Source organism: Xyrauchen texanus, chromosome 49 (assembly GCF_025860055.1).
Source record: "Xyrauchen texanus isolate HMW12.3.18 chromosome 49, RBS_HiC_50CHRs, whole genome shotgun sequence".
Classification (NCBI taxonomy): Eukaryota; Metazoa; Chordata; class Actinopteri; order Cypriniformes; family Catostomidae; genus Xyrauchen; species Xyrauchen texanus.
In genome coordinates, this window is record NC_068324.1 from 13,567,657 (window position 1) to 13,593,975 (window position 26,319).

Below are 26,319 nucleotides of genomic sequence, written 5' to 3' on the forward strand. Positions count from 1 at the left end.
AATGGCAGCCTCAGTGAAGACAGGCATAGTGGCTAAAGCACAGGGCTGTTAATCAGAAGGTCGTTGTTTCGAACCCCACGGCCACCACCATTGTGTCCTTGAGCAAGGCACTTAACTCCAGGTTGTTCCGGGGGGATTGTCCCTGTAATAAGTGAGCGTCTGCCAAATGCATAAATGTAAATGTAAATGTAGAATAAATTCAAAACCTATGCTACTCAAGAGCATTGGGCATCACATGATATACAGCTTAAAAAACAAACCAAACCAGAAAATGCAGTCTACACACATTAGTAATACATCTTTAATAAGCTGCAATATTTCCATTGGTTTAAATGTAAAACATTATGCTATGTAACCTACCTCACACAATGTAATTGGATATGAAGGTTACAGCTCAGACTGCACTAAACCCACTGACACCTGAACATCTTAAAGGGTGTGTGTGAGGATTGTACCAAAAATAATGGGGTACTCCACCCAAGAGATGATTCTACCTCATTTGCACTCTCTTTTGGAACCAATAAACTCATCCGGATGGTTTTTACATTTCTTTTTCTTCCTAAAGATACATTTAACTTCTACATGTTAACGATTCAAAAAACTGTCTGGATGAGTTTATTGACTCCAAACAAAAATACAATTGAGGTAGAATCATGCTGCCACTAAACTGTTTTTAAAAGGATATATACAAAAATATAAAAATTGGGCACCAGGAGGGCACTGTATCACGTTTTCTTGCACACTGGGCCACCATAGAGGGCGTTTTATCATGTTTTATCAGTATCCCAGAGATTACGTTGCTCAGTGAGTTTGGCTGAAGTGTCACTCACAGGATTTGGATTGTTGCTGCAAGTTTCATCAGTGCCTGAGGTCACGTGTACAGAGTGTGTTATGATTTGCCGGACACTGGGGAAATTTAGACTTTGTAGAGATTAGATCGGAGCTGCAGTGTGCTATTTAAATGACAAACTTTGTGAAAACACAAATGACAAGTGAATCTGAGTATTTTTTATTTGTATTTGTTTTTTGGTGTGTCTTGCAATTGAAAGTTATTACTCTGAATTTGTCACACAGAAGCAAATGGAGCCAGTTAATTAGACTGAGCTTATTGCTTTTATAAAACGGTGGCAACAGCAATATGATAGACTGTGCTGGGGAAGATACTTTGAAACTGTACTTTGCCACAAACTATTAATAATTCAAAGTAGTTAATGTATTGTCAAGCTGATGTTTTGAAAATGTTAGCTACACTACAAGCTACATTGAAGCTATTTATCTCTAAATCTTTTAAAAGGAATGTTGCTTTTTAATCCTTTAATTCAGTGCAATTAATTATATAGAAAATAATGCTTTGAAAATGTATTCAATTAATCATGCGGCCACACCATAATAAGGTATATTCCTACCATCAGAGCAATTCAAGCCTTCTGTCCTAAAAACATGTTTATGATGAGACGGAACCAAAAAAACCTTGATGCATGTCTACATAGACTTGTCCTTAGAAAAGCTCTTTAATAAGTCTATTATATTTATTATATAAACGTCTAATTATTGAAATATAATTATTAATTCAATATCAGTATTGAATTATATTATCGTATATTGAATTATTGTTACTTGGAGGCCATTGTGTGCAAATATTTATACAGTATATGCAATTAATTGCAATTAATTTGATTAAATCTGATCAGTCAATCGGCATATCATGTAATTGATTTGATAAAAAAGTAAAATCGACAGGCCAATTTTATAAATATATCTATCCTATAATATACTTTATCATTTAATCAGAGCAAAAATGTTTCTGGCACATAAAAAAGTGTTTTGTAATCAACAATCTTAATTACAAAGACTGCAGTAAACTTGAACAGACAATTTTAGAATATAGAAACAATACAAAATAATTTATATAACTAAGCCGAAAACATACATAACTGTTTGCAGTTTTCAAGCCATGTAATAGAAAATATGGTGTCAGACTGATCAGAGATGTGCATTCATATAGTCATTAATGGTTTCGAATGCGGCTCCAATTAGAATTGACATTTGGAACAATGCATTTTATAAAATATACATTATTTGAAATTTTCTGCTTTTGCAAGTATACTGTATTTGTTGGTTTCCTTTTCTCCTTGATTAGATTCTTTATAGGATTGCTTGGACTGGGTTTCAGTATGACCTGTACTTATCTTCATGTGGTTATGTGTCTTCTTGCCTTAAGTTGTTGCTATGACATCCATTTCATTTCAAGACATATTTCGTAAGGTAGGAGTTTCTTCGTGGCCAGATGAAAGTAGGTGTTCTTGAGTAATTGCTTTTGAAAGACACAGTCCTCCATATTTCTGTGACCTTACATTACCCATAGTGGGCTACTCTGTTGTGGGCTTGATATCACATGTCCATCAATCAGTGATCAAGACTGACATGTGTATGTATATATATATATATATATAAATCTCCAATTCTAAATACGTTGGAACAGTATGAAAAATGCTAATAAAAACAAAAAGGAGTGATTAGTAAATTATATTCACCCTTTGCTATATAGAATGCACTACAACTAAACATTATATGATGTTTTACCTTGTGAATTAATTTTTTTTATGTACTGTAATTTCAAATCAGATGACACACAAATCATAATATATAAGGAGTCTCCAAAAACAGCCTAGTCCTTCAAGTACAAGGATCATATGTGTCAATTTGCCAACAGATGAACTTTGAGAACAATGTTCCCCAAAGACAAATTGGAAGAATTTTGGGATTTCACCCTCTACAGTGCACAATATAGTTAAAAGATTCAAGGAACCTGGTCAAATCTCAGTGTGTAAAGGGCAAGATGAAAACCTCTTCTGAATGCACGTGATCTCTGATCTCTCAGACGTCAATGTCTTAAAAAACATAATTCATCTTTAATGGATATCATGAACATGGGCTTGGGATTACTTTGGTAAACCTTTGTTAGGCAACACCACTCGCTGCTGTATCCACAGATGCAAGATAAGACTATGCTATGCAAAGAAGAAGCCATACATCAACACTGTCCTGAAGTGCTACGGACTTCTCTGGGCTCAGTCTCATCTAAGATGGAAAGAAGAACGAACTGTGTTTTTTGGTCCGATGAGTCCACATTTAAAATAGTCTGCAACACAGCCGTTGTGTTTTCTGGGCCAAAGACAGTGTAACAGATAAAGGACGGGCAAGGAGGTGGCGGGAACAGTCTGAACAGTAAACGTAAGTTTAATGTCTAAACTCAAACTTAAAGCAAGATAAAACAAACACAGACACACAGTCGTGTGCGGCTCCCTCTCTCTCTCGAACCAGCATCTCCGGCTGCCCTTTATCTCGCCCCTTCTGATCAGCTGATTCTGTGCCATCTGTGCTCCTTCACAGCCTGGCCACACCCTCCTCCTAAGGTATATGGTCTGCCTGTGACTCATTCACCCATTCTCACACACATTTACACACCAATGAAGGCAGAGCTGCCATGCAAGGCACTAGCCTGCCATTGGGAGCAACTTGGGGTTCAGTGTCAGTGTCACTTCAGCATACTTCAGAAAACACCTATAGAAGCCGCACATATCAAGGACAGTAAAGATTTCCCTAAGGGAAGTGGGCATCCGCATACTCAACTACCTCGAAAACTGGCTCATCCTGGCCCACTCTCGAGAGCTACTATGCGCCCACAGGGACCAGGTGCTTAGGCACCTCAGCCGTCTAGGGCTTCAGGTCAACTGGGAAAAGAGCAAGCTCGACCTGGTTCAGAGCATCTCTTTTCTTGGCATGGAGTTAGACTCAGTCTCAATGACAGCGCGGCTCACCAACGAGCGGACTCAGTCAGTGCTCAGGTGCCTCGCTCGCTTCGAGCCCGGCACAGCGTTTCCTCTAAAACGCGGCTGCTGGGCTTGCTCCCATGCTAGGCATGTAACACCTTTTTCCCCCCACAGGAGTGGGGGAAACCAAAGGTTTGTATGCAAAAAGAAAAAGAAAAAAGGAGTTGGGTGCGTTGGGGCACAGGCGCCTCTAGCATGCAATAGCCTGCTGTGCACCTGTTTCGACAGTCACGTAACACGGTCAGTGCTTGGCGCTATTCTACAGACCCCTTGTGTCACTTCATTCGACACAACGTCGAGTGAGTGACAGAAGGGGAACGTCATGGTTACTGTCATAACCTCCTTTCCCCGAGGGAGGGAACAAGACGTTGTGTTCCTCCTGCCACAGCACTAGACCTAGCACTGTAAATGGCCGCGCTTCATTTTCGGCTCCTCAGTGCAAAATCCTGACTGGCATTCGCTGTCCCGCTTCTCTTTATACCCGTATGTCCGGTCATCCAAGGAAGACCCCTTGTGTCACTTCATTCAACACAACGTCTCGTTCCCTCCCTCGGGGAACGGCGGTTACGACAGTAACCATGACGTTTTCTTTCGCTTCTACTTCAGAGTTCCCACTCACTGTGGTGGAGCGGCAACATAATTTTATTATTGTGATTAATTTCTCAAATTTCTGTTACACAATCCTCCAACTTTCACAACTGTCCATTAGCACCAGAGCTGTTACAACACACAGCGCAAACGTACAGCACTTAGCAGTGGTCAAAAAGGATTTCCAAAACAGCTTTTGGATTATTTTAGATGTGGATTCAGACGGTAAATTAAATTACCACACAAGCTTGGTTTTTGTCAAAAGTAGGTAATTTGGCCTGGAATTTTCATTTCAGATTCGGACGGCAATAAATTCACTGTCTACCCTCTGTTAATGCTGGAATTATCTCGGACGTGATAGGGCTTTAGACCCAGAAAAGATTTCAGAAGAATCTGTGCATATAGTCAAAGGGAAACTTGTGAATGTTTTTATTGTCATCAGATTGGCCATCTCATTGCTACGTGTCCAGTATTGAAAAAGGAAAATTTGTCTTCTAAAAGACAGTCGCAAAAGAATGTGGGTTTTGTTTGTGTTGTTAGTTCAGAGCCTCATTCGAAAAGACAAGAATTTTGTGATTATTCTGAGGGTGAACAGCTAAATTCTAATGGGCAAGAAGTTGATTCGGTTTATGACCCGTTTGTTTCTGATGGCATGGTTTCTTGTAACGACCTGTCAAAATAAGTCCCCATTCGTATCCTTCGCGATACTGGTGTGCACATTTTTTTTTGCCATTTACAGAAGACACATATTGTGGTTCAGTGTTGGTCCAAGGGATTGGGGATGGGTACACTAAAAGTTATCTTGCATAATCTGCACATTCAATCCAAACTGATTTCTGGTTCTGTTAAAATCGTGGCGTGTTCTAAATTACCCATAGAGGGTGTTGATCTGATCCTTGCTGTTATCTGAAGTAATAAATGATCCGTTCTCTGATTCTAAAAATTTCTGTTAATTTGGTTTCTTATGCTCTTGTGTCTTCTTTTTGTGCAGTTATGTGTAAGTATAATGATCTAGTTGATTTATCAGAGCCGCAGCCCACCACTAATGATATTGATTTAGACCTGTCGCTGTCCATTGAACGGGTGGTGCCTGTCAATGAACTGCAACGTAGTGTTTTTTGCATTTGCTGTCCGATTTCGTTTTTGCTTTTGTTTTCCGTGTGTATGACTTTGCGAGATTCATTTAGATTTAGTTTGGTTTGTTTATTTTTTTTTATTCTACTTATGTGTCATTTTCGTCAGACGAAATAATTATTATTCGTTTTGATGTTTTAATTTCTCGTTTGTTTCAGAAAGGTGAGATTTCATTTTGTTCTTTGGTACAATGCTGCAAGACTGATTTATTTAGTATAATTCTGAAACTATTTACGATTTGTTCTTTTTTTGTAGTGACATCACCAGGGCCAGTTGAATCAACGATTTGTTGATTCTTGGTGGTGGAGGTGTTACGTCCTGTACTAGTTTTAACTGTCTGCTGCTGTGTTTTGCCCTCTATCTCTCACTTTCTGTGTGTGTGTGTGGGTGTGGTTCGTTTTTGCTGTGCACTCATTTCAAGGTGTAGCTGATCGGCAAATTACATCTCCTGTCTCTGATGGTGTGTTTAAAAGATCCTGTTGCAACGCTTATGAGAGTAGCTGTCATTACTCCGGGATGGTCATACTATTCCAGACTCCTCGCCATCCTCCAAATCAAACTTTGCTTAAGTGGTGTTTAGACGCAATATTAATGTGTAGTTGTGATTTGACATTTTAATATTCGACTAGATATTTGTCTATAAAGCACAGGTATAAGGGTTGCCTGCCCTTTTTGGTTTGAATATGGTTTGTTCCTGTTTTTGTTAGAATAGATAGGAATAAGCATCATTGTATTTTTATTTTCTATACATTTAGATTATTTATGTCTTCTCCTTTTTAGATTACTTTTGTTTAATATTTTGGGCCAGGGTTCAACCTGAAGTCCTTAATATTGCTGCTGTTAATGATACTTGTTTACAACAATAAAATTATTGTTGAATTTTACAGTTTATTGTTCTGTCGTGTTTTGTTTGACATGTGTGCGGGAGTTGTTTTTACAATGGGCACTTTTCTCTTTTTTGCAAGAACATTCTTTATTTGAGCAGTACACACATAAGCAGTATTTAAAACAATATCCTGTTCCAGACAAACTGCGGTGGGGAAGAGGGGGGAAACACTGTGTGTTTCGACTCAAGCCTTCTTTGGCTCTGGTCTGAGAAGAACGGTGGGCTCTGGGCTCCTCTTCATGGGGTTGGACATATCAGGAATGCTTCCGCTTTCCCGCTGGAATGGTGGGTGCTGTCGCTTGGGGCACTGTTTACACGGCTATACTGCTGGTTCCATTGCTTTTGCATACAGCTTTTGGGTAGCGAGAGTGGGTTTTTTTGTTGGTCGTTCCAGAAACAGGACTGGTTGGGCCATTTCAGCGCAATTAAAAGAACCATTTCCTTGTAAGGTAGAGCGGGAGCAAGAGGTGGCCAGGTCAGAGGCAGGGCTGTTCCTCTTAGGTAGAAAATGCCTCATTGCCAGTGACAGAAATACATTTCATGGTGTTCCACCAGATGTTGGTAACAACCCAAGTAATTCATACATACAAAGAAACCAAAACAAATGAGCTCAGCAAATTAAGTTATGTGTAATAATGTTAAATGACACAGGGAAAATTGAGTATTGGAGTATTGAACACATGAAGAAAGGGAGGTGTAAAAAGGCATGGAAAGCCAAGACAACAGCTGAAAACTATCAGTAATTAAAAAGCAATCCAGCCCCTTGTCAGTCTAAATTAATATCAGCTGGTTCAGTCCCAACTGATGGCCTACAAAAAAGTGTCATTGCCAAGGTGTCACACAAGACACATATCATGATGGGTAAAAGCAAAGAGCTGTCTCAAGACCATCGCAACCTAATTGTTGCAAAACATAACGATGGCATTGGTTATTGGCGCATTTCTAAGCTTCTGGATGTTCCAATGAGCACTGTTGGGGCCATAATACAGAAGTGGAAAGACAATCATTTCACCATAAATTTGCCTCGACCAGGTGCTCCTCGCAAGATTTCTGACAGAGGAGTGAAAAGAATAATCAGAAGAGTTGTCCAAGAGCCAAGGACCACTTGTGGAGAGCTTCAAAAAGACCTGCAATTAGCAGGTACTGTTGTCTCAAAGAAAACAGTAAGTAATGCACTCCACCACCATGGCCTGTATGCACGCTCACCACGCAAGACTCCATTGCTGAAAAAAAAAGCATGTTAAAGCTCGTTTAAAGTTTGCTGCACAACATTTGGAAAAGCCAGTGAAATACTGGGAGAATATAGTGTGGTCAGATGAGAGCAAAATTGAACTGTTTGGATGCCATAATACACACCATGTTTGGAGGAGAAATGGCACTGCACATCACCCTAAAAACACCATACCAACAGTGAAGTTTGGAGGTGGGAACATCATGATGTGGGGCTGCTTTTCAGCAAATGGTACTGGCAAACTTCACATAATTGAAGGAAGGATGAATGGGGAAATTTACCAAGACATTCTTGACAAAAATCTGCTGCCATCTACCAGAATGATGAAGATGAAACGAGGGTGGCCATTTCAGCAAGGGTGGACATTTCAGCAAGACAATGATCCCAAACACACAGCCAAGGAAACTCTCAATTGGTTTCAAAGAAAGAAAATAAAGCTGCTAAAATTTTTCCCTGTGTCATTTCACATTATTACACATAACTTAATTTGCTGAGCTCATTTGTTTTGGTTTCTTTGTATGTATGGATCACTTGGGTTGTTTCCAAAATCTGGTGAAAATTTCATGTCAATAGCACCTTTGGAAATATATTTACTGAAAAAACTTTGACGTGTTCAATACTTATTTCACCCGCTGAAAATATAAAAAAATGGAAACCAATGCACAAACAGACTTTCTTTACTCAGGCTACATGTCAGTAATTTCTCATTGTTGCTATTGGCAAACCAGGCCATGGCTTACAAAACAAAATTGGCAATAAAAATCAGTCACTCATTGTTGGCATTTTCTAACAAGATAGCTGGATAAAATTTATTCACCGGTACAAGCACAGGTTGAGAGGATTTGCCCTTTCAAAAATGCAGTTATTTCATAACAAACCATACATTCTATTCTTGAGATGCAATTTTAAACCTTATAAGAAAAATCTCAGTGTATTTAATTGTCAATTTACCTCTGGCTGTGAAAACGGAAGAAAATTAGTTTTTCTTGAGCTTAATATTTTCTCAGTTTTGTTTGCTGTTTGACTACCACTTGTTTTTAATTACATGCAAAAAGTGTCTGCAGCTATTAAAGAAATATTGATTACTTCTTTTTGTTTTGTTTCTTTGGATAAAAAGCATCTTCTAAATATAGTGGGCTGATAAAGTCCCCCTCCAGTAAATTATCTATTCTATGGATAAATAAGAAAAAGATACCATTTATCTTGGTTTGTGCCCCTTGGCTTTATCTGATGAAAAAAAGGTTATCAGACAGATTTTAATACTGAGCATGAAAGAAAAGCCAGCATCATCCAGGTTGGGCAATATTCAGATCCAGGATGATGCAGAGACTTTCCTGGAACTCTTTGAGCGGACGGCAGGGGCATGCAGTTGGCCAAGCAGCTAGTGGGCGGTACGCTTGTTACCACTGTTGTCCAGGGAGGCCCATCTCGCAGTGCAGCAGTTACCAGCAGAGAACCTCCTGGTGTATGCAGATCTCATGAAAACCATCCTGCAATGTGTTGGATGGACACTAGAACAACAGTGCCAACATTTCCGCTTGTTGACCCAGGGTGAGCACAGCCGACCGTTCGCCTTCACCCAACAGCTCCTTTATTGCAGTTTATTGCTAGGCTTCCGAGAGGGATGGCGGAGTGGGTCCAGTGCCACCGCCCGGCTTCACTCCAAATGGCCATCCAGCTGGCAGAGGACCAGATGGCTGCGTACTCGGGAGCCGGCTAGCCCCGAGATCCTTTTTTTTCTTCTCTCTCTCTCCTGTCTCCCCTCACATTCTCTCCTCCCCTTCCTCTCATCCTATTCCTCCTGGGGAAATAGGGAGTCATCATCCCCCCCGCCCCCCCATTTCAGTGATTGCACAACCAGTCGATTTGCACTAGACCGCTCCGCTCTTACTCCCAGGTTGATGTATCTGCCGCTGCGGGCATAGGCGGGATGCCTAGAGCTGTTTGCTGGAGCTGTGGGGAGCCCAGGCATTTCCAGCACCAATGACCGGTGATGGAGGTAGGGACATTGGTTCGGGTCCTCGATCCTCCACAGGCTGCCCCCGATCGAGCAGGAATGTACCGCATACCTGTGAGCCTTAAGGGGTGTACATACCAGGCCTTGATGTATCCGTATTGCAACCAAACCTCCATCCATCAATGCCTGGTTCAAGATGAGTCTTTGGGTGCTAGTCACAGGGTGAAGGAGTGATGTCCACAGTTATCCTGTAGTGACCTTGAATATTCAATTTCAAGGACAAAAGCAGTGTCGAGGTGGCGGTTAGTGCTTGCCTCACCCATCCTCTAATCTTGGGTAAGACTGGACCGGCATTTACCACTTTGTTGAGGAAAATTTGTGTGGATGGATCCTGCAACAAAGTGCCTCGGTGTGGCTTGCGATGCGTTGGCTGGGGAGGTGGAGCCAGGGCCATGTGCATCAGCTCCACGGCAAGATGACATTAGGGAGGGGGAAGTCTCGGCTTCCCCAGCCATTAGAGGATTCCCTGCAGGGTATTTCCCTCTGGAGCAGACACAAGACAAAACCCTTCAACCAAGTGAAAGTGATTGATGGTCAACCTCTTTGGCCAGACATCGCACTCTCATATCCATATTTTTCTATTGTAAATGATCGGTTGTATTGAGTGACACAGGACGCTTGGACAAAAGAGGATACAACCCAATTGTTGATACCAAAGAGCGGTCTGGAAATGTTATTCCTGACAGCTCATAATAATCCGATGGTGGGTCACTTAGGGGGAAGAACAAACAATGAACCATCTAATGGCCCATTTTTATAGCCTGGCATTCATGGTTAACAGGTGGTGTGCGGGATGCCGTGAATGTCAGCTGGTGAATCTGCTGGCCACCCCAAGAGCAACTTTGTGCCCGCTTCCTTTGATCGAGGCCCCTTTTGAGAGAATTGGCATGGACCTCATCGGGCCATTAGAGCGGAAAGCACGTGGGCATTGCTTTGTGTTGGTTCTGGTGGACTACGCACCAAGCAGTGACTCTACGCAACATTTCAGCATGTAGTGTTGTGGAGGCATTCTTCAGAATTATCACCCGAGTGGGGATTCCAAAGGAAATACTCACTGATCAAGGCACTTCTTTCATGTCACATACACTACGCAAACTTTATGGATTATTGTGTATTAAATCAACACTGTCAAGTATTAATCAAGTACTGGACAGGTAGGATGGCTCCCTAACCTGTGTCAGGTGGTGGGAGTATGTGGTGGTGGGGGTGTGGTTGAGTGCCAGCTTGTGAATGGAGAGCGAGATCAGGAGATGAGAACAGGAAGGATCATCACCTGGCAATGAATGTCTCTAACAGCTGTTTGTCACTGTAGTGAGAGTGGAGACGGGTTTTAAGAGCGAGCCAGACACCAGTGAGAGAGAGAGCTACCCCAGAACACACATCCAGAGAAAGCGTGTGTTGACAGTCGGCTGAAAGCTAGTTTTTTTTTGTGTGATAAATTACCTTTTGATTTGAATTTTGCCGTCCACAGCTTCCTCCTTGCCCCCCCATCATGAACTTTCTTAAACTATCATGTCAGCATGAAGCAGAATCTCTAAGGAATGTTTCCAACACCATGCCATGAATAATTCCGGCCATTCTGGGGCAAATAATCTAACTACCCAGTGTTAGAGATGTGTACCTAATAAAGTGGTCACTGAGTGTGTGTGTGTGTGTGTGTGTGTGTGTGTGTGTGTGTGTGTGTGTGTATATATATATATATATATATATTATATATACATAATAAAGTGTATTTACATAATAAAGTGTATATATATATATATTTTGTATATATTAACATGCACACCATACTTTTGATATACAGCGTCATCTTATCATGTCATCTTGTTATATGAATATACAGTGATGAGCCAAAACATTATGACCACCTGCCTAATATGCTGTTGGTCCTCCTCATGCCGCCAAAATAGCACAGACCCACCGATGCATGGACTCTACAAGACCCTTGAAGGTGTACTGTGGTATCTGGCACCCAGACATTAGCAGCAGATACTTCAAGTCCTGTAAGTTGCAAGATGGAGCCGCCGTGGATTGGACTTGTTGGTCCTGCACATCCCACATATGCTCAATCAGATTGAGATCTAGGCAGTTTGGACCTTGATCTTTTCATCATGTTCCTCAAACCATTCCCGAACAATGTGTGCAGTGTGGTAGGGCACATTATCCTGCTGAAAGAGGCCACTGCCATCAGGGAATACCGTTGTCAAGAAGGGGTGTACCTGGTGTGCAACAGTGTTTAGATAGGTGGTACGTATCAAATTGACGTCCACATGAATGGATGGACCCGGGATTTCCCAACAGAACATTTCCTAGAGCATCACACTCCCTCCACCGGCTTGTCGTCTTCCCACAGTGCATCCTGGTGCCATCACTTCCCCAGGTAAACGGCTGTCCATGTGTTGTAAAATAAAACAGGACTCATCAAACCAGGCGACCTACTTCCACTGCTCCAAAGTCTAGTTCCGCCACTCGTGTACCCATTGTAGGCCCATTCGATGGTGGACATGGGTCATCATGGGCACACTGATTGGTCTGCGACTACGCAGCCCCATATGCAGCAGGGTGTGATGCACTGTGTTTTGTAACACATTCCTCCCATAACCATTATTAACATTTTCTGTGACTTGTGCCACAGTAGACCTTCTGTCGCTTCAGACCAGATGGGATAGCCTTTGTTGCCCTCACACATCAATGAGCCTTGGGTGCCCAACACCCTGTTGCCGGTTTGTGGTTTGTCCCTCCCGGGGACCACTGTTGGTAGGTACTCAACACTGCTGACTGGGGGCACCCTACAAGTCTTGCCATTTTAGAGATGCTCTGAAACCAATCATCTGGCTCTTGTCAAAGTCAATCTGGTTTTTACTCCTGCCTATATCTCCTGCATTCAACGTGCTGGCTACGAGAACTGATTGTTCACTTAACATCTAATCTTCCCAGACCTTGACATGGGGCCTTGTTAGGAGATGATCAACATTATTCACTTCACCTGTGAGTGGTCATAATGTTTTGGCTCATCCGTGTATCTACATTATATACATATGATTTGACACCTGGAGGCATTGTAGCATTGCATTCAGTTTATGTGTGGTGTTTAACATACGAACCTGTAAGAAAAGTCTTTGGCACGAAACCAGGCTGAAATGATGTATAATTCATGTGCATATCATAATTAAATTTTTACATGTACAAGTACAGTGACAAGTCAACTGCAAACGGACTGCACACGAAAACATAGCAGAGCTCAAAACACATTCTCTGTGAAATCTGTTAAATTCTTTTGTAATGGCAGCAACATGACAATTAGAATAAATTCATCATTAAAGCAACAAAATAGTCTCATTATCATTAAGTTTTCATTTAGAACAGAATCAAAGTGGCCTAAAAATATCTGACATTAATATCATACTAGGCTTAAAAAAATAAATAAATAAAATGAATACGAGGCGGCTACAGCATGTGGGGACACAGAGGGATCGCAAATTCAGCCTGGAAGCAGGCATGAAGTGACAGTAACAGAATCCAATTCCTTTGGCTGATGGTAGAAGTGAGGTGAGAGCCGACAGTTGGAGTATGTCCTGAAATCAATGCAGAAAGTCAAGAAAGGAGAGCATTTTAACAATTAGACAAGGTGATTGTCAGACAGATGCCAGGTTAATCAAGTTTCCCTCAAAGAACACCTTAATTAAAGGGATAGTTCAGCCAAGAATGACTGAAAAAAATTATGTTAGCCTCAATCACCATTCATTTTTATTGTGCCTTTTTTACTTTAAAGTAAACAATATTCCTAACACCGCCTTTTGAAATGGAGCCCCGGAGGACTGGGAGGAAATTTATTTTCTGATATGCAATATTTTTGATTTCACATGCAATAATTTGCATTACCTTTTAATCCTGTTGCTTTATCCATCCCTCATAAAAATTTACCATGGTTTCATTACAGTAACTATAGTTGAACTATGGTATTTTTATTGAAACCATAACCATAAAATGTACCAAAGTATTTTATTTTTGGGTGAACTCTCTCATTAATGAAACAGTGCATCCCTCAAAAATGTATTCTGTCATTGTTTTATTACTCAAACGCATTTGTCTTTCTTTCATCTGTGGAACAGAAAGCGAGATATTTTCAAGAATGTGCTTGCCAGTCTAATCAATGCAGTTACAATTTAAATATGACTTGTGTGCTATATTACAAGTCTTATTTGATAGCTTTAGGTGAGAAACAGACAGAAATGTAACAAATATTCAATATTATAATTTCCAGTGAGCTGTTAACTTGAGAACAACTGTGACTGGATCATTAATTTATTGAGTTGAACCAAATCAGTCAGATTTGTTAAAAAATCATTCAGATTGGTTTTGTGAACTGAACAAACCAAATAATTGAAAAGATCCAACAAAAAAGAATGATTAGTTCACGAACTGCTACTTGAGAACTCATTAACGCTCCAAGGAGCCATTTTTGTTGCTGAACTATTCCTTTAATTCCATATCTTTGGCCCTGGAATTGAATTCAGAATGTCAGTTCAATGATTAGTTTTGCTTCCTGAGTCACACAGCCTAGATGGATGTGATAGGTCAGGGCTGACCCCAGGCAGTGAATTCAGAAGCATCTGCCTGATATTGTGGGTGTCTTCTGTACGATGTGGCAGCATTACAAATGGGATGCTGTCCCCCAAAAACATTGAGAGTGGCTAGAAAAGTTCTGTGCCATCAATCAAGATCCCAAAGTCTAGATGAAACTCACTTGGGTTTATCTTGGGATTATCACATCAGAGAATCCAAGAGACAGCATTGCAGTGTTCAAATTCTAAAATACATTTTAATGCAGGTTGCAGTTGTTGCTCTTGCTGAAGCACCCCCATATCATCACCTATCCTCCACCTGGTCATCTAATGGTTAGACGGAGACCTGGAGAGGCCTTCAAGCCATGGTGTCTTGCACCCACTGTGGATGTCAAATTCGTCTTTGTGAAGGACGCATGAATCAAGCCACGTACAAGGTTATCCTGGAAGAAAACTTGCTTCCTTCTGCTCTGACAATGTTCCACAACTCTGAGGATTGTTTTTTCCAGCAGGAAAAGGCTTCAACATGTACAATGCACCCCCACTAAATACATACAGGAACTTGACATAAGTGGTCCCACTAGAAACTAATTATATAATGCACCCTCTGTGTTTCCCCAAAGCTCAGAAAATTTGCATGCACTGTGATTAAGTGTGTGCAGGTGTGAATGTGCGCTTGTGCCCATGAAAACATAGATTACTTAGTCTTTCCACACTGACTCCTCATATATTAGGCTCACAAACATCCACTATAGCATAATTCTGTTTTCTAGGATCAATTAAACTAGTGTTGAAAATTAGTGTGCATATATTTAAGCAATAGGGTTTGAGAGGCATATATTGTAAATATAGTCACAGCTAAAGGGCGTTGTTAGGCATCATGCACAGTAAATAGCCTGCAACCCCTTTAGCCGTGACTATAATCACAATTTAGCACGGCCTTGAGTGTTTTATAGCTTTTAGAAAATAGTTACTTCATAATAAAATATTACATTTAGACATTATTTTAATAATTTAATTTAATGCCATCTTTCTGCTTGAAGATATAACATTGCTACATAACAAATATAATGATCCACCATGTGTGCTGCACTGTTATATAGTTAGTAGGTATTTTGCATCAGCTGTTACTATATTGTGGATTTTAGCATGGCTGGAACGCTGTATTGACCAATTAGTTTCTAGGACATTTTGGGATTATTGCAAGAGTTTTATTTCAGCAGGAGCATAATGAAAACAAATAATTCAATGGAGTTATGTCATCATAAATTCGTACATTCTTTACTGATTGATCGTGTTGCAGGCTTAACATTGAGGATAGAAAGGGCTTGGTTTAGAAACAGTTTGAAATGTCAGCTCATGAATTAGTTATGTAGAAGAACGTGTGTTACTTGTAAATTACAGACATTTCCTATGTAAGCAAAGATGATCGGAATACTAGTGTGCGCCATTACTGGAATGATAAACATATAGAATGCTCAACCTCTATCTGCTGTAAAAATGTATGGACAGATGTTTAATGTTCTCCTCTTTGCCAAACGTCTGAGTAATCGCAGCCCGCTGCAATGAGCAGCCCATCTCATTTATTGTTCCGATAAATCTTGAGTCCAGCCTCTGCATCGGTCATCAGTCACAGCTAAAGTCTTAACTGGGGCAAGACTGATAGGGCCTTGAGAATTGGAACTACCTTTCCTCACAACATTATCAAGAACCCATTATACAAGTCAAATCAGGTTTAAAAAGTGCCCAGAATATGAAAATGGATTGTACTTTATTAAATTATTTTGATTAGTGCCCTTAAATCATCGTTGAAGGAAATTACAGAAGTGGGACACCCACAGCTATATATTTTTATCCCACATGCTGCAGTGCAAAGGCAAAACACTGTAACTACACATCAATATCAGGTCTTTATACCAGTGGTTCTCAACTGGTTTTGCTTCAGGACTCCGATTTTACATTGGACATGACTTAGTACATACTAGTAACATAGTAAAACATTTAACTTTATTTTGTATTTATAACATTTTATGTATTTAATGTGACCTGGGTCACATTTTCTTTTATCTTGCCTTTGTATTTACAGTGCAATGAATGCCATATAAGCAGAGCTAAGACCATGGATGGATTGCTCCTCATTACTGGGGTTAGGTCAATGATACTAGTCTTTCTAAAACAAATATAATAATAATAATAATACAAATTATAGTATGTTATGAAAAATTGTAGCCCAAACACATTTAGAAACTTAAAATAAAAAATGTTGTCTAATAGATTCTATCCAATTATATAATTGATTATGAAACTATAACACTTGTCAATATATCACCATTGGTGTTACTTCTGTAAAATCGTAAAATAGTGATGTTGACGAAAACTTTATTTTGGCACATGGCACAGGATTGTCTCTTCTTCTCCTGAGCATGTCTGGGCTGTCTACTATTTGAGAAAACTTTCTCCATAGTGCTTTAAACTAGAAGATTCTCACTAAAATTAAAATGGCTCACATCAATTTTGTGGTCTCCACTGCAATATTTATGGAAAGACATTTGACACGTGTGACCTCCAGAGATACAGTAGGTTAGAGCAGAGCAGATCATTGGCTTGAGTGGTTATGTAATGGACCTTGCCACACCCGTGCGAAAACCAGGCTTCAGTTACACAGCTAAAAAATCATTTAGCAAATGAGAAGCATATTTAGTGTGTATAAATGGAAGAGTGTGTCTCAGCTCTACTCAGATTCAGAGAAAACGGTGTGAAAACTGTAGTAACTATAAAATTCACTCTGAAACCAAGTAAATTTGAAGCCATGTTTCAGTGTTGGCGTAATTAGTGTTGGCATTTTGCCTTTGTAGGGCAGCATGGGTACTGTAGTTTTCACATAGAATGCCCATGAACTTAAACACAATTTTAACCAGCATTTTGGTTTTAGTAGTTCATTATAAATGGTCCTGTTGTGTGACACGTGGGTTTTTTAGTATAAGCATTTCATGTACTGTAGTCTCTTAATTAATTTGGGGTCATGAAAGCTGCATTCATAATAACTATAAATAATGTTTTAATAGTTTAAGAAGCAGCATATCACACTACATCGCATATCAACTATCCACAAACAAAATAATTAGTTCATTATTAAGATAGTAGAACTTATATAGTACTAATTCCACTAGTGACTAGTGTCTATTCCAGTTTAATAGTGCTTATTGATTAGATGCTAGTACTTATTTATTAAACACTATTGTCTATTCCAGTTGTTGCTAGTAACAAGTGTTATCTCATTATTATTATAGTTCATTTAAAAATCTTACCAGTAACAATTGGAATAAACACTACTGTCTAACAAATACGCACTAGTCTCTATTACATTAGTACAAGTTAAACCAGTATATATACTAATTGTTATAAGTACTAGCATCTAAATAAATAGCTGCTAATAAAATAAAAAAAGATAGAAGAAGATGTAGTGGAATACATACTAGTTGGATGTGAACAGGACTGGACTGGGAAGAGAAATCGGCCTGGGATTTTACATGGCAACTGGCCCAAAACTTGTTTAGTGGGGGGTTCGGTTCTCCTGATGGCCAGTTCACCCCCTGATCTGCCCCAAAAAGCATCGGGCCAAAATGTTGGGTGTGCCAGATTACCAGTCCAGCCTTGGATGTGAATAGTTGATATCTGAAACACAGATCTCCATAGAATTCAATGGCAAAAATTTCATACAATACATTTTTTATAGTTACTTGTCATTACTGAAATGGTAAATGGTCTGTACTTATATAACACTTTTTTAACCTTAGCGGTTTTCAAAGCACTTAACACTGTGACTCATTCACCCATTCACACACCAGTGACGGCAGAGCTGCCATGCAAGGCGCTAGCCTGCCATTGGGAGCAACTTGGGGTTCAGTGTCTTGCCCAATGTGGAGTCATGTGGGCCAGGAATCAACCCTGCGATTAGTGGCCAACTCGCTCTACCACCTGAGTCACTGCCGCTCGAATTACTGAATTAGTGACTAGTAGCAAAGACATACGTACTACTGTCAAATGAATAAGTACTAGTAAAATTGAAAAAGATAAAAATACATACTGGTTACTTTAAAGGAAAAATATTAAAAGCTCTTGCCATAATTAGACTTCGTTTTGGTGACATACTGATATTCCATTATTTAAAATGAACTGCTCTTCTTCTCTGGTGTTGTAAAGAATGATTCCATCTGTACTTACACACAAATGCAAAAATAGCAGGAATTTGTGTTGGAATTAATTGCTGGGATTATTTTATTTGTAATATTTCTGCCTATTCTAATTTAAATCAGTAAGGAGTCTGTGTATACTCAGATTATAATTCAAGATATTTCATTTCCAGCATCTCTAACAGTAACAGAAATTTGTCATTTTAATCTAAAGTATTTAAATTATAAAATATGTTTAGCCTAATTGGACACTGTCACATTGTGCTACACAGCTAAGCTTCAATATTACTTTTTGCCCCCTTTGTCCAAAAACCTCAAGTTTTGAAACCAAGTTCTTTGATGTACCAGTATTGTTTCAGAGAGGTGCTTTGTGGACTCTGTCATAGTCTGTTTGCCATCAGTGAAGTGACAATCTCTACACTCTACCAGGAGACGGCGAGGACAGCTCATTAGAGTGCAAATCTGAGATCTTACTGTGTTGTGCATAGACAGGACACATTTTGTGTGTTGACTTGTTGAAATGTTGATGATCTGTCATACGTTATGCATCATTGAAGGCTGGAGTGATCTGACTTCCTACTAGAGAGGGAAAGTTTGAGTTTGAAATGGGATCTTGGGATCTGGGTTATTGTATTTGGAGTAGCAGAGTACTTTACTGTAATTGTTTTTCAATCATTATTGAGATTATTAGCTGTACGAGATCCTCTGGGTTTTATATTACTTTAACCAAATTATGGACACTCTTCATCATTCAGAATTGGATGCTGATCTGATTGTTTGCCCCCTTGAGACAAAAAAATCATCATTGATTCTACAAAGACATTCAATTATTAAATCCTATCAAGGTGAGCATGACTTTTTAAGTTTATGTATCAAAATAAACATCCATCTGATCCTTTTTTCAGTGTTTTTCATCAACCAGGCAAAAATAGTAAGTCTTAGAAAGAGTCTTAGAAAAGTCATAACACACCTCTCCTCGATAAGATTCATGGTTTGAGATATTGTTCATGTCCATAGCATATACGTGCAGGTCAAGTTACGGAAGAACATACAAGAGAAGAATATGGTTAGGGATTTTGAAAAATCCCTATATGTAGGTATGAGTAATAGTGGCACCTTAGTAAAGCAAGCACCACTGACAATTAATCATTCCAACTCAGTCTCATGATGACAAGATGTAATAATAGTACAAGATGGCGAAATCATAAGAAAACATTTGAGTTGTACTGTAGGGGATTACAGCTTGGGCCCGTAGACCAGTAGGCTTGGAATGAAGACCAGGAGTCGAGGTGTAAATCAAATTACTGAAGACAGTTGTTTCCAAAATCAAATAGCAGAAGTCAGCATTACAAAAGCCTCTGAGTACGAAGACAGGAGAATCACAAACTGAACTCAGGTCCAAAAACATCAATACTTATAGTCAGATACAGTATCACGTTGACGATAATGCTATAGTTTCTAGAATTCTTATTGGTAACAAGCATAGATAACGATGACATGGTCATCGTGTACATCGTTTATCTCATTGAGTGTTGGCATGACGTTTTAGTTCTGTATATAGGATCCAATGGTCCTAGTCAGGTCCTAGGCCATGGATAGTCTTCCCTTAATAGGCAGTAGAAGGTCTCTGAGGTCCAGTTGTCCACCTCTCGACTTCTATTCTCACTTTACTGAATTCCTGAAACAGAAATACCTTTGGATAAACACACACACAGTTTCTCCTATTCAAGGTCTTATACTACAAAGCTTCTGTTGGAGACTGGTCTTACAGTATCTTATTAGAACTTAAAACATAGAGATAATTGTACTTTTTCTCAGGAGAGCTTAAGTGGTATTCTTGCTAACTTGGCAGAAACATTGATAATGAAATGGATGGTGTTGGGTCATGAAGAGACTAGAGAAATGGCCTATGTGTCAGAATACACACTGTCTCCTAAAGCATGAAGACAGATATGGAATGGTCTCAAACTGCTTGTATGAGCATGACACCACAAAGAGCATATATTAAGATACTTAGAATACTAAATCATTAGCTCTGAAGGATATATGTGATAAAAAATACCAATTAGTTCCACTAAAATAATTAACATAATCATATTAGGTTAAATGCTGATCAGTTTAAATTTAATACACTCAAATGATATATATATATCTAGGCGTCCACCCCCTTATAATAATAATTTCATAAAAGCGCTTACATTAATTCTTGTGTTAAAACTCATGTGTTATTTGAGCTGTAAAGTTGTTTAAATGATCCTTTTAACAGTCATTTTAGGGTTTCAGGATTTGTATATATTGCATCATCATGGCAACGAAGTTATATCTTTACACAGAAAAGGTTAGTAAGTGATTTTATCACACAAAAATCATGTTAACATGCATATTGTTTATATCTTGTGTCTATACTTTTGAAAAGGTGAGTATTTTAATGTAAAAAAAATGGCCCCCATTCACTTCCATTGTTAGTGCCTCACTGCAACCCAGATTTGTGCTTTTTTAAAGAATGGGAGGGACAAGTCGAAAGTACTTTTGTGGTAATCAATATTATGCCACAAATGCTGTTGATTGAGCTTAACTTGCATTGAACCTGGAATATTCCTTTAACCCCTAACCCAAACATAAACATAACCATGATTTTAATAGGAAAATCACTGTTGTGTACCAAGACGAGGGAAGTGTATTACAGGTTATTGAGATACATCAGTCATTTGTATTGCAAAAATAAATATATGATATGATATGAGTGACCACACTTGTTCACAGATGTTTCTTTTCTTAAATAAAGTGTTATATAAGAGGCCAGCTGAAATATAATGCTTGTATTGTATTGATTTTAAATTCTGTTTGTTGATTGGTTGGTCTCAATGGGAATAAAAGCAGTATCTTTTCGTATGTGCCATGTATTTTATCTTACAATTTGACTTTCTCAACAAATCTGGCATACAAATTAATACGAGTTGTCATGAGACCATGCTGAATCATTCTGCAAATCTGATTATTTGCCTCCAAATGCATGCACACCAAAATGATTTTCAGTGGCTGATTCTTAAAATATTATTTCCCCCCATGTTGGGGATATTTTGCTACATTAAATGTGCCTGTATTTAGCCAGGAACTTAAGCTGTTTGTTTCTCCAAAGATATTCAACAAAGAATGAAAAATTGTGCCAACCAACCCGCTCTTCTCTACACCCAACTCTGATTGATGAATTAAAAATCTGACAAAAGAAATTCAATGAAAAATCTACGGATAAGACTGATGTCATGTTGAATTGAATGCTAATCTCAAAGCATAAACAAGAGCACCACACTGGCTGCAACCTACTGTTTTGTGAATGATGGCTACAGAATGAAGACGTACCACATTTGCATGAAAGGCTCTTTTATTTGTCATTATGGCCCAGGGCATAACTGTGAATACTAATGCTGGAGATTAGTAGTGGAAGCTAGTCCCTAGAGTAGACGCTGTAAGGGAAACATTCACTACATAACAAACTACACTGAGATGTTAAGCCATCTCCAAAACAATTTTTTACCTTTAAGGATGTGCCTTTTTGCTTGGAGAGAATGACATTTCCCCTCTTTTGTTTCAACATTTGTATCTACTCGTTTGCCGCACACTTTGTTAGCCTTCCTCAAAACGTACAAACCTGCCACCCTGATATTTATGTACTTTTGCTTCCCTGGGTTATATTTCACTCTGATTATCATTTTCCCTACCTCACGAATGCTCTTTCTTTCTCTCTCTTTAATTTTTTTTCTCTGTCTCCTGCTCTCCCTCCCTTTTCTCTCTCTCTAAGGGCCAATTGGGGTGTCATGGTATGCAAATGAACATGTTAGGGTGCCCTAGTTATTATAAATAGACATTTATGTTTGATTAAGTGCAAAACCAATCTTACCTCAGGAAAAAAAAAATCTAACTTTTGCAATCTGTTTCAAAGAGAAAGGTTTAGTATATTAGGCCAAGGGCTTGATTTCTTTTCTTTCATTGTTATCTGCTTTTGTTGTATGAAATGTCCTTACTGTACTCAGTCTTGACCTCTGAGTGTAATGTAGTGTGAACTCCTATAAGTCAACTATGTTCATCTATGCAATACCATATTTTTATATCTATGTATTAGTTTAGTAGACCTGACCTTCATGACATTAATGTAATCAGAATCTAAAATAGGTTTATTAGGAATAAATTTGCTCTACTATGAATTTGTATTGCAATTCTTTTGCATGCCTGGTGCACCAATGGGCTTCAAATCAACATGAAATAAAAAATGGACCTTATTTACTTTCATAATAGACATTACTGGACTTATCCTGCATCACTTATCATTGCACACTGTTCCAAAAAAAAACATTTTTGTCTTTGTGATCTTTCATAAGAACCACCACATCACAAAGCCCCTCTCCTTTCAATGATATGTCATGTAGACCATGCTCCAAACAATTGCAGATGGATAAAATCGAGTCCTGTCCTACATTTTTCCTAAAAATGTCACATTATATAACTAAAATGGCTTGCAAATGCCATTTCATGTTGAAGTTAAAGTATTTGTTTAACTTGCTCTTGTTTTCTTTTCTTGATCTTTTCCTTTCTCTTGTTTCATTAGTGCATATTGTGAGGAACAGACAGTGGTGTGAGATGTTGCCGTGTTTGGATGATGAAGGCTGTGACCTGCTGGTAAACAGAACGGGCTGGACGTGTGCACAACCGGGAGGCAAAGTGAAAACTACCACAGTAAGTGATGTAAATCTTTCACTGAAAAGCCATAATAAACAGTAATGCCAACTTAATAGAGTTGCATTTAAAAAAATAAAAGTTCTGTGCCAAATCTCAATCCGATTGTTAGTAGCTCCTGATTAAAAAGCCTAAAAGGTACTGCTATATCAATAGTAGCCTATAGTAAAAAAAATAAAAAATAATATATATATATATATATATTTGTTGTGATCCCTAAAATAATAAATGCATAGACCTCACTTTTGAAATGCACATAAAGTATGATGGAATCAAATTTATTGCTACATAAATTATATAGGAATACAGATGCTCATAAAAGAAATCATGTGAATTAGCCTCAACAAGCCATGTGAATACACTATTTACATAATTCGCTCAGAGAATATCATCAATATCACTGCATAGCCCCCCGGTCCGACGGCGAAATTCTGAGGGGGACCCGTCCTGTATTGAAGTGCTCAAAAGGCTCAAGCGTTTCATATTTGTGTGTCATAAAGTTGGCAACCTTAAGCAAACATGAGGTTCATGAGAGCATTTTTTCTCATTTATTACATTGAACAAAAGAGCCACAGTGGCTTCCCCAGTGGCTTCAACTTCCAATTCAATATATAATTTGTGGCAGTTTTTCCAAAAGTGATGATATTATTTTCTTGAAGGCATGGGATTTTTGCAATATACAGATTCGTAACTTGGATGGAAACATTGCTAATGTTGCACTGTGCAGTGTGCTCTTACACTATGCACTCGACCATCTAGTGTACAAATTTTCAGACAGTAGTATCATCTCAAATAGAACACTGACAGTTATTTACTACATGGAGGGATTCACTGTTTTTCAGCTAGCAGAAGTGACATTTCAAACCACAACGTGTGATGCCACTAGCATTAGTGCATTAGCCTACCTCTGTCCAACACTTATATCACAAATGATGTACATATTCATACAGCATGGGTGAAGAGAAAGCATTCAACTTAAATTTGCATGGTACTGTCTTGACAGAAGTTTCACTAGTTGCCACATTTAACGTTATTTACGATCGTTGTGTCAGGCCAGCATCGTTTTTACGAAAACCTGCCGCTTCCGCTACGTAGGACAAGCCACGACCACACACTTTTTCGTTTTGTTGAAGTACATCATCCATGTACACATTATACTTTTGTTTTCGTTGCATTTTTCAGTGTGAATACACTACTCGCACTCCAAAATAGAGTAAAATAGTGCAGAAGTGTGCGATTTTGGGACGCAACATACATTTCTGAAATGTTTCATTTGAATTGCATCACCAAATAGTATACCCAAGAGATTTTCAGCCAATTTAATATTTTAGTGGTCCAAGTGGGTAGGATTTAGCCCAACACTGAAACCTTTCTGAATTATTAACTGTACATGTTGTACCTCTTGTGTCTCCCCTGTGTTGTTGAATCCCAGGTATCCTGACGCCAATGGGGGCCGATTTTCCCAAGAGAGGTGCCACATTTGGAAGCACCTCTTCATTCTCCAAAGCTACAGCTGGGTTTGGGAGGGGAGCATTCATCATTGTCATGTTAGCCCTGTCTGATAGTCTCTCCATTTATCCTTCAGTCTCATAAGATAAGGGGTGAGGACCTCTAGATACGGAGCTTAGGTGGGCCACAAGGAATGGACCACTCCCCACCCCCGTGCTGTCAATCAAGTTGGCAGCAGCACTCCATCGGAACTAGCAGATGTTTTGTTTGGCAATGCCAAAACATTGCCGGACACAAAATACTTTATGAATCAACCTGCTTTGGATCAAGCAGCATGTGAGGATCTATCGAAATTTTACAGACCAAAGAAATTTGGAAAAACTATTTTTGTGGAAAGATTTTCAGTACAAATCAGTAACTTCTGCTTTGAAAAATGCAAGTTAAAATGCACACTTACTTGAGCTTTGTAAGGAGTTTTTCCATTTGAGCACACTGAAATGGACAACAAAGACATTTACAATAAAACTGAGTTCTCTGTTGACTCTTCTTCGATTGAAGATCTGCTGCCATTATTGTGAAATGAACTGACATCAGCTAGGATTTGGAAATGGAGTTGAGCAGGACCTGTGATCTATAAAACAGAACGTTATCCATCTGACCCGAAGAGACTCTAGCAGAGACTGGAAAAGACTTCTGCTTTGGGAGAGATGGTCCTATGTATTTTCAGAGTCATAAAGTTATATATATTTAACAGTTTTGTATGATGTGTCTTTGTAGCGAACCTTATTTAACTCTGACAGTGTGATCCTATTCATAAAGGGTGGCTTGAAAAACATCATGTCCTGGAAAGTTATTTACTTGTTGCTTTCATCGCAAATGATAGTTAATGACACAAGGAAATATGAAAATGTAAGTGCATTTGTGAGTAAACTTGTTTTGTAACACAGTTACAATATAGTACCCACATAAAAAGTAACTGTAATCCACCTTGACAAGGTTATATACATCAGTATATGCTATGGGTCAAATGTGTTTTACCGCAGCGATTGTACACTGGAAAATTCATCTTATAAAAACTGTTTATGTGTCAGTCCTTCTGTGGTATCTGTCATATCGAGACGGTCACCCCATTAAGATAATGGCCCTTATGAGATAATGGACCTTCCGCCGCAGAAAGCCCAGTGTCCTGCGTGGTTTCTCTTAGACCATTACTCTGCCCTTGTTGGCCCGTCTCCTCCTCTCTCAGCGCCAGATCTGTGGAGGAATGCTGCTGTCAGCCAGGCTTCAAGCTTCATTTAACATCACTAACAGCCTGCATTACACACAGTGTCTCTCAGCTACAGCCACAGTGCCCCCCAATAACACCCACCCATGCACTGTTCCCCTACGCCCCAGAAGTACCCCGAGTGTTTGAGGATTTGAAGGAGAATAGTGTTGATAATAGGCTTGATTTCTTGGTTTTAGAAATTGTTCTCATAAGACCTAATGATTTACTTATGTTATATGGAACATACAGTAGGACCTTTATCCTTTAGACTAATTTTGTTAAAGTTAAAATGCTATTCTTAATCCAGTATAGTATGAAAAGACAACTATAAGCAAGCCATTTAATTTTCCTGAAAAGTGTCAACACTGTGGCTCAAAACATTACTTTCAAAACATTGCTCTTTGTTTGTTTAAGTCACATTGGCT

At 39.0% G+C, this 26,319-nt stretch overlaps 1 protein-coding gene across 2 annotated transcripts in view; it reads left to right on the plus strand.

The window, feature by feature from the left end:
- Window positions 1-25,678, plus strand: part of LOC127640611 (chemokine-like protein TAFA-5) — a 59,332-nt gene extending 33,654 nt beyond the window's left edge. For both annotated transcript variants that reach the window (XM_052123262.1, XM_052123263.1), the window contains exons 3-4: window positions 23,051-23,178; window positions 24,611-25,678. In XM_052123262.1, coding sequence (XP_051979222.1) covers window positions 23,051-23,178; window positions 24,611-24,619 — 137 coding nt within the window. In that variant the 3' untranslated portion in view covers window positions 24,620-25,678. The remainder of the gene's footprint in view (window positions 1-23,050; window positions 23,179-24,610) is intronic.
- Window positions 25,679-26,319: the final 641 nt, after the last annotated feature.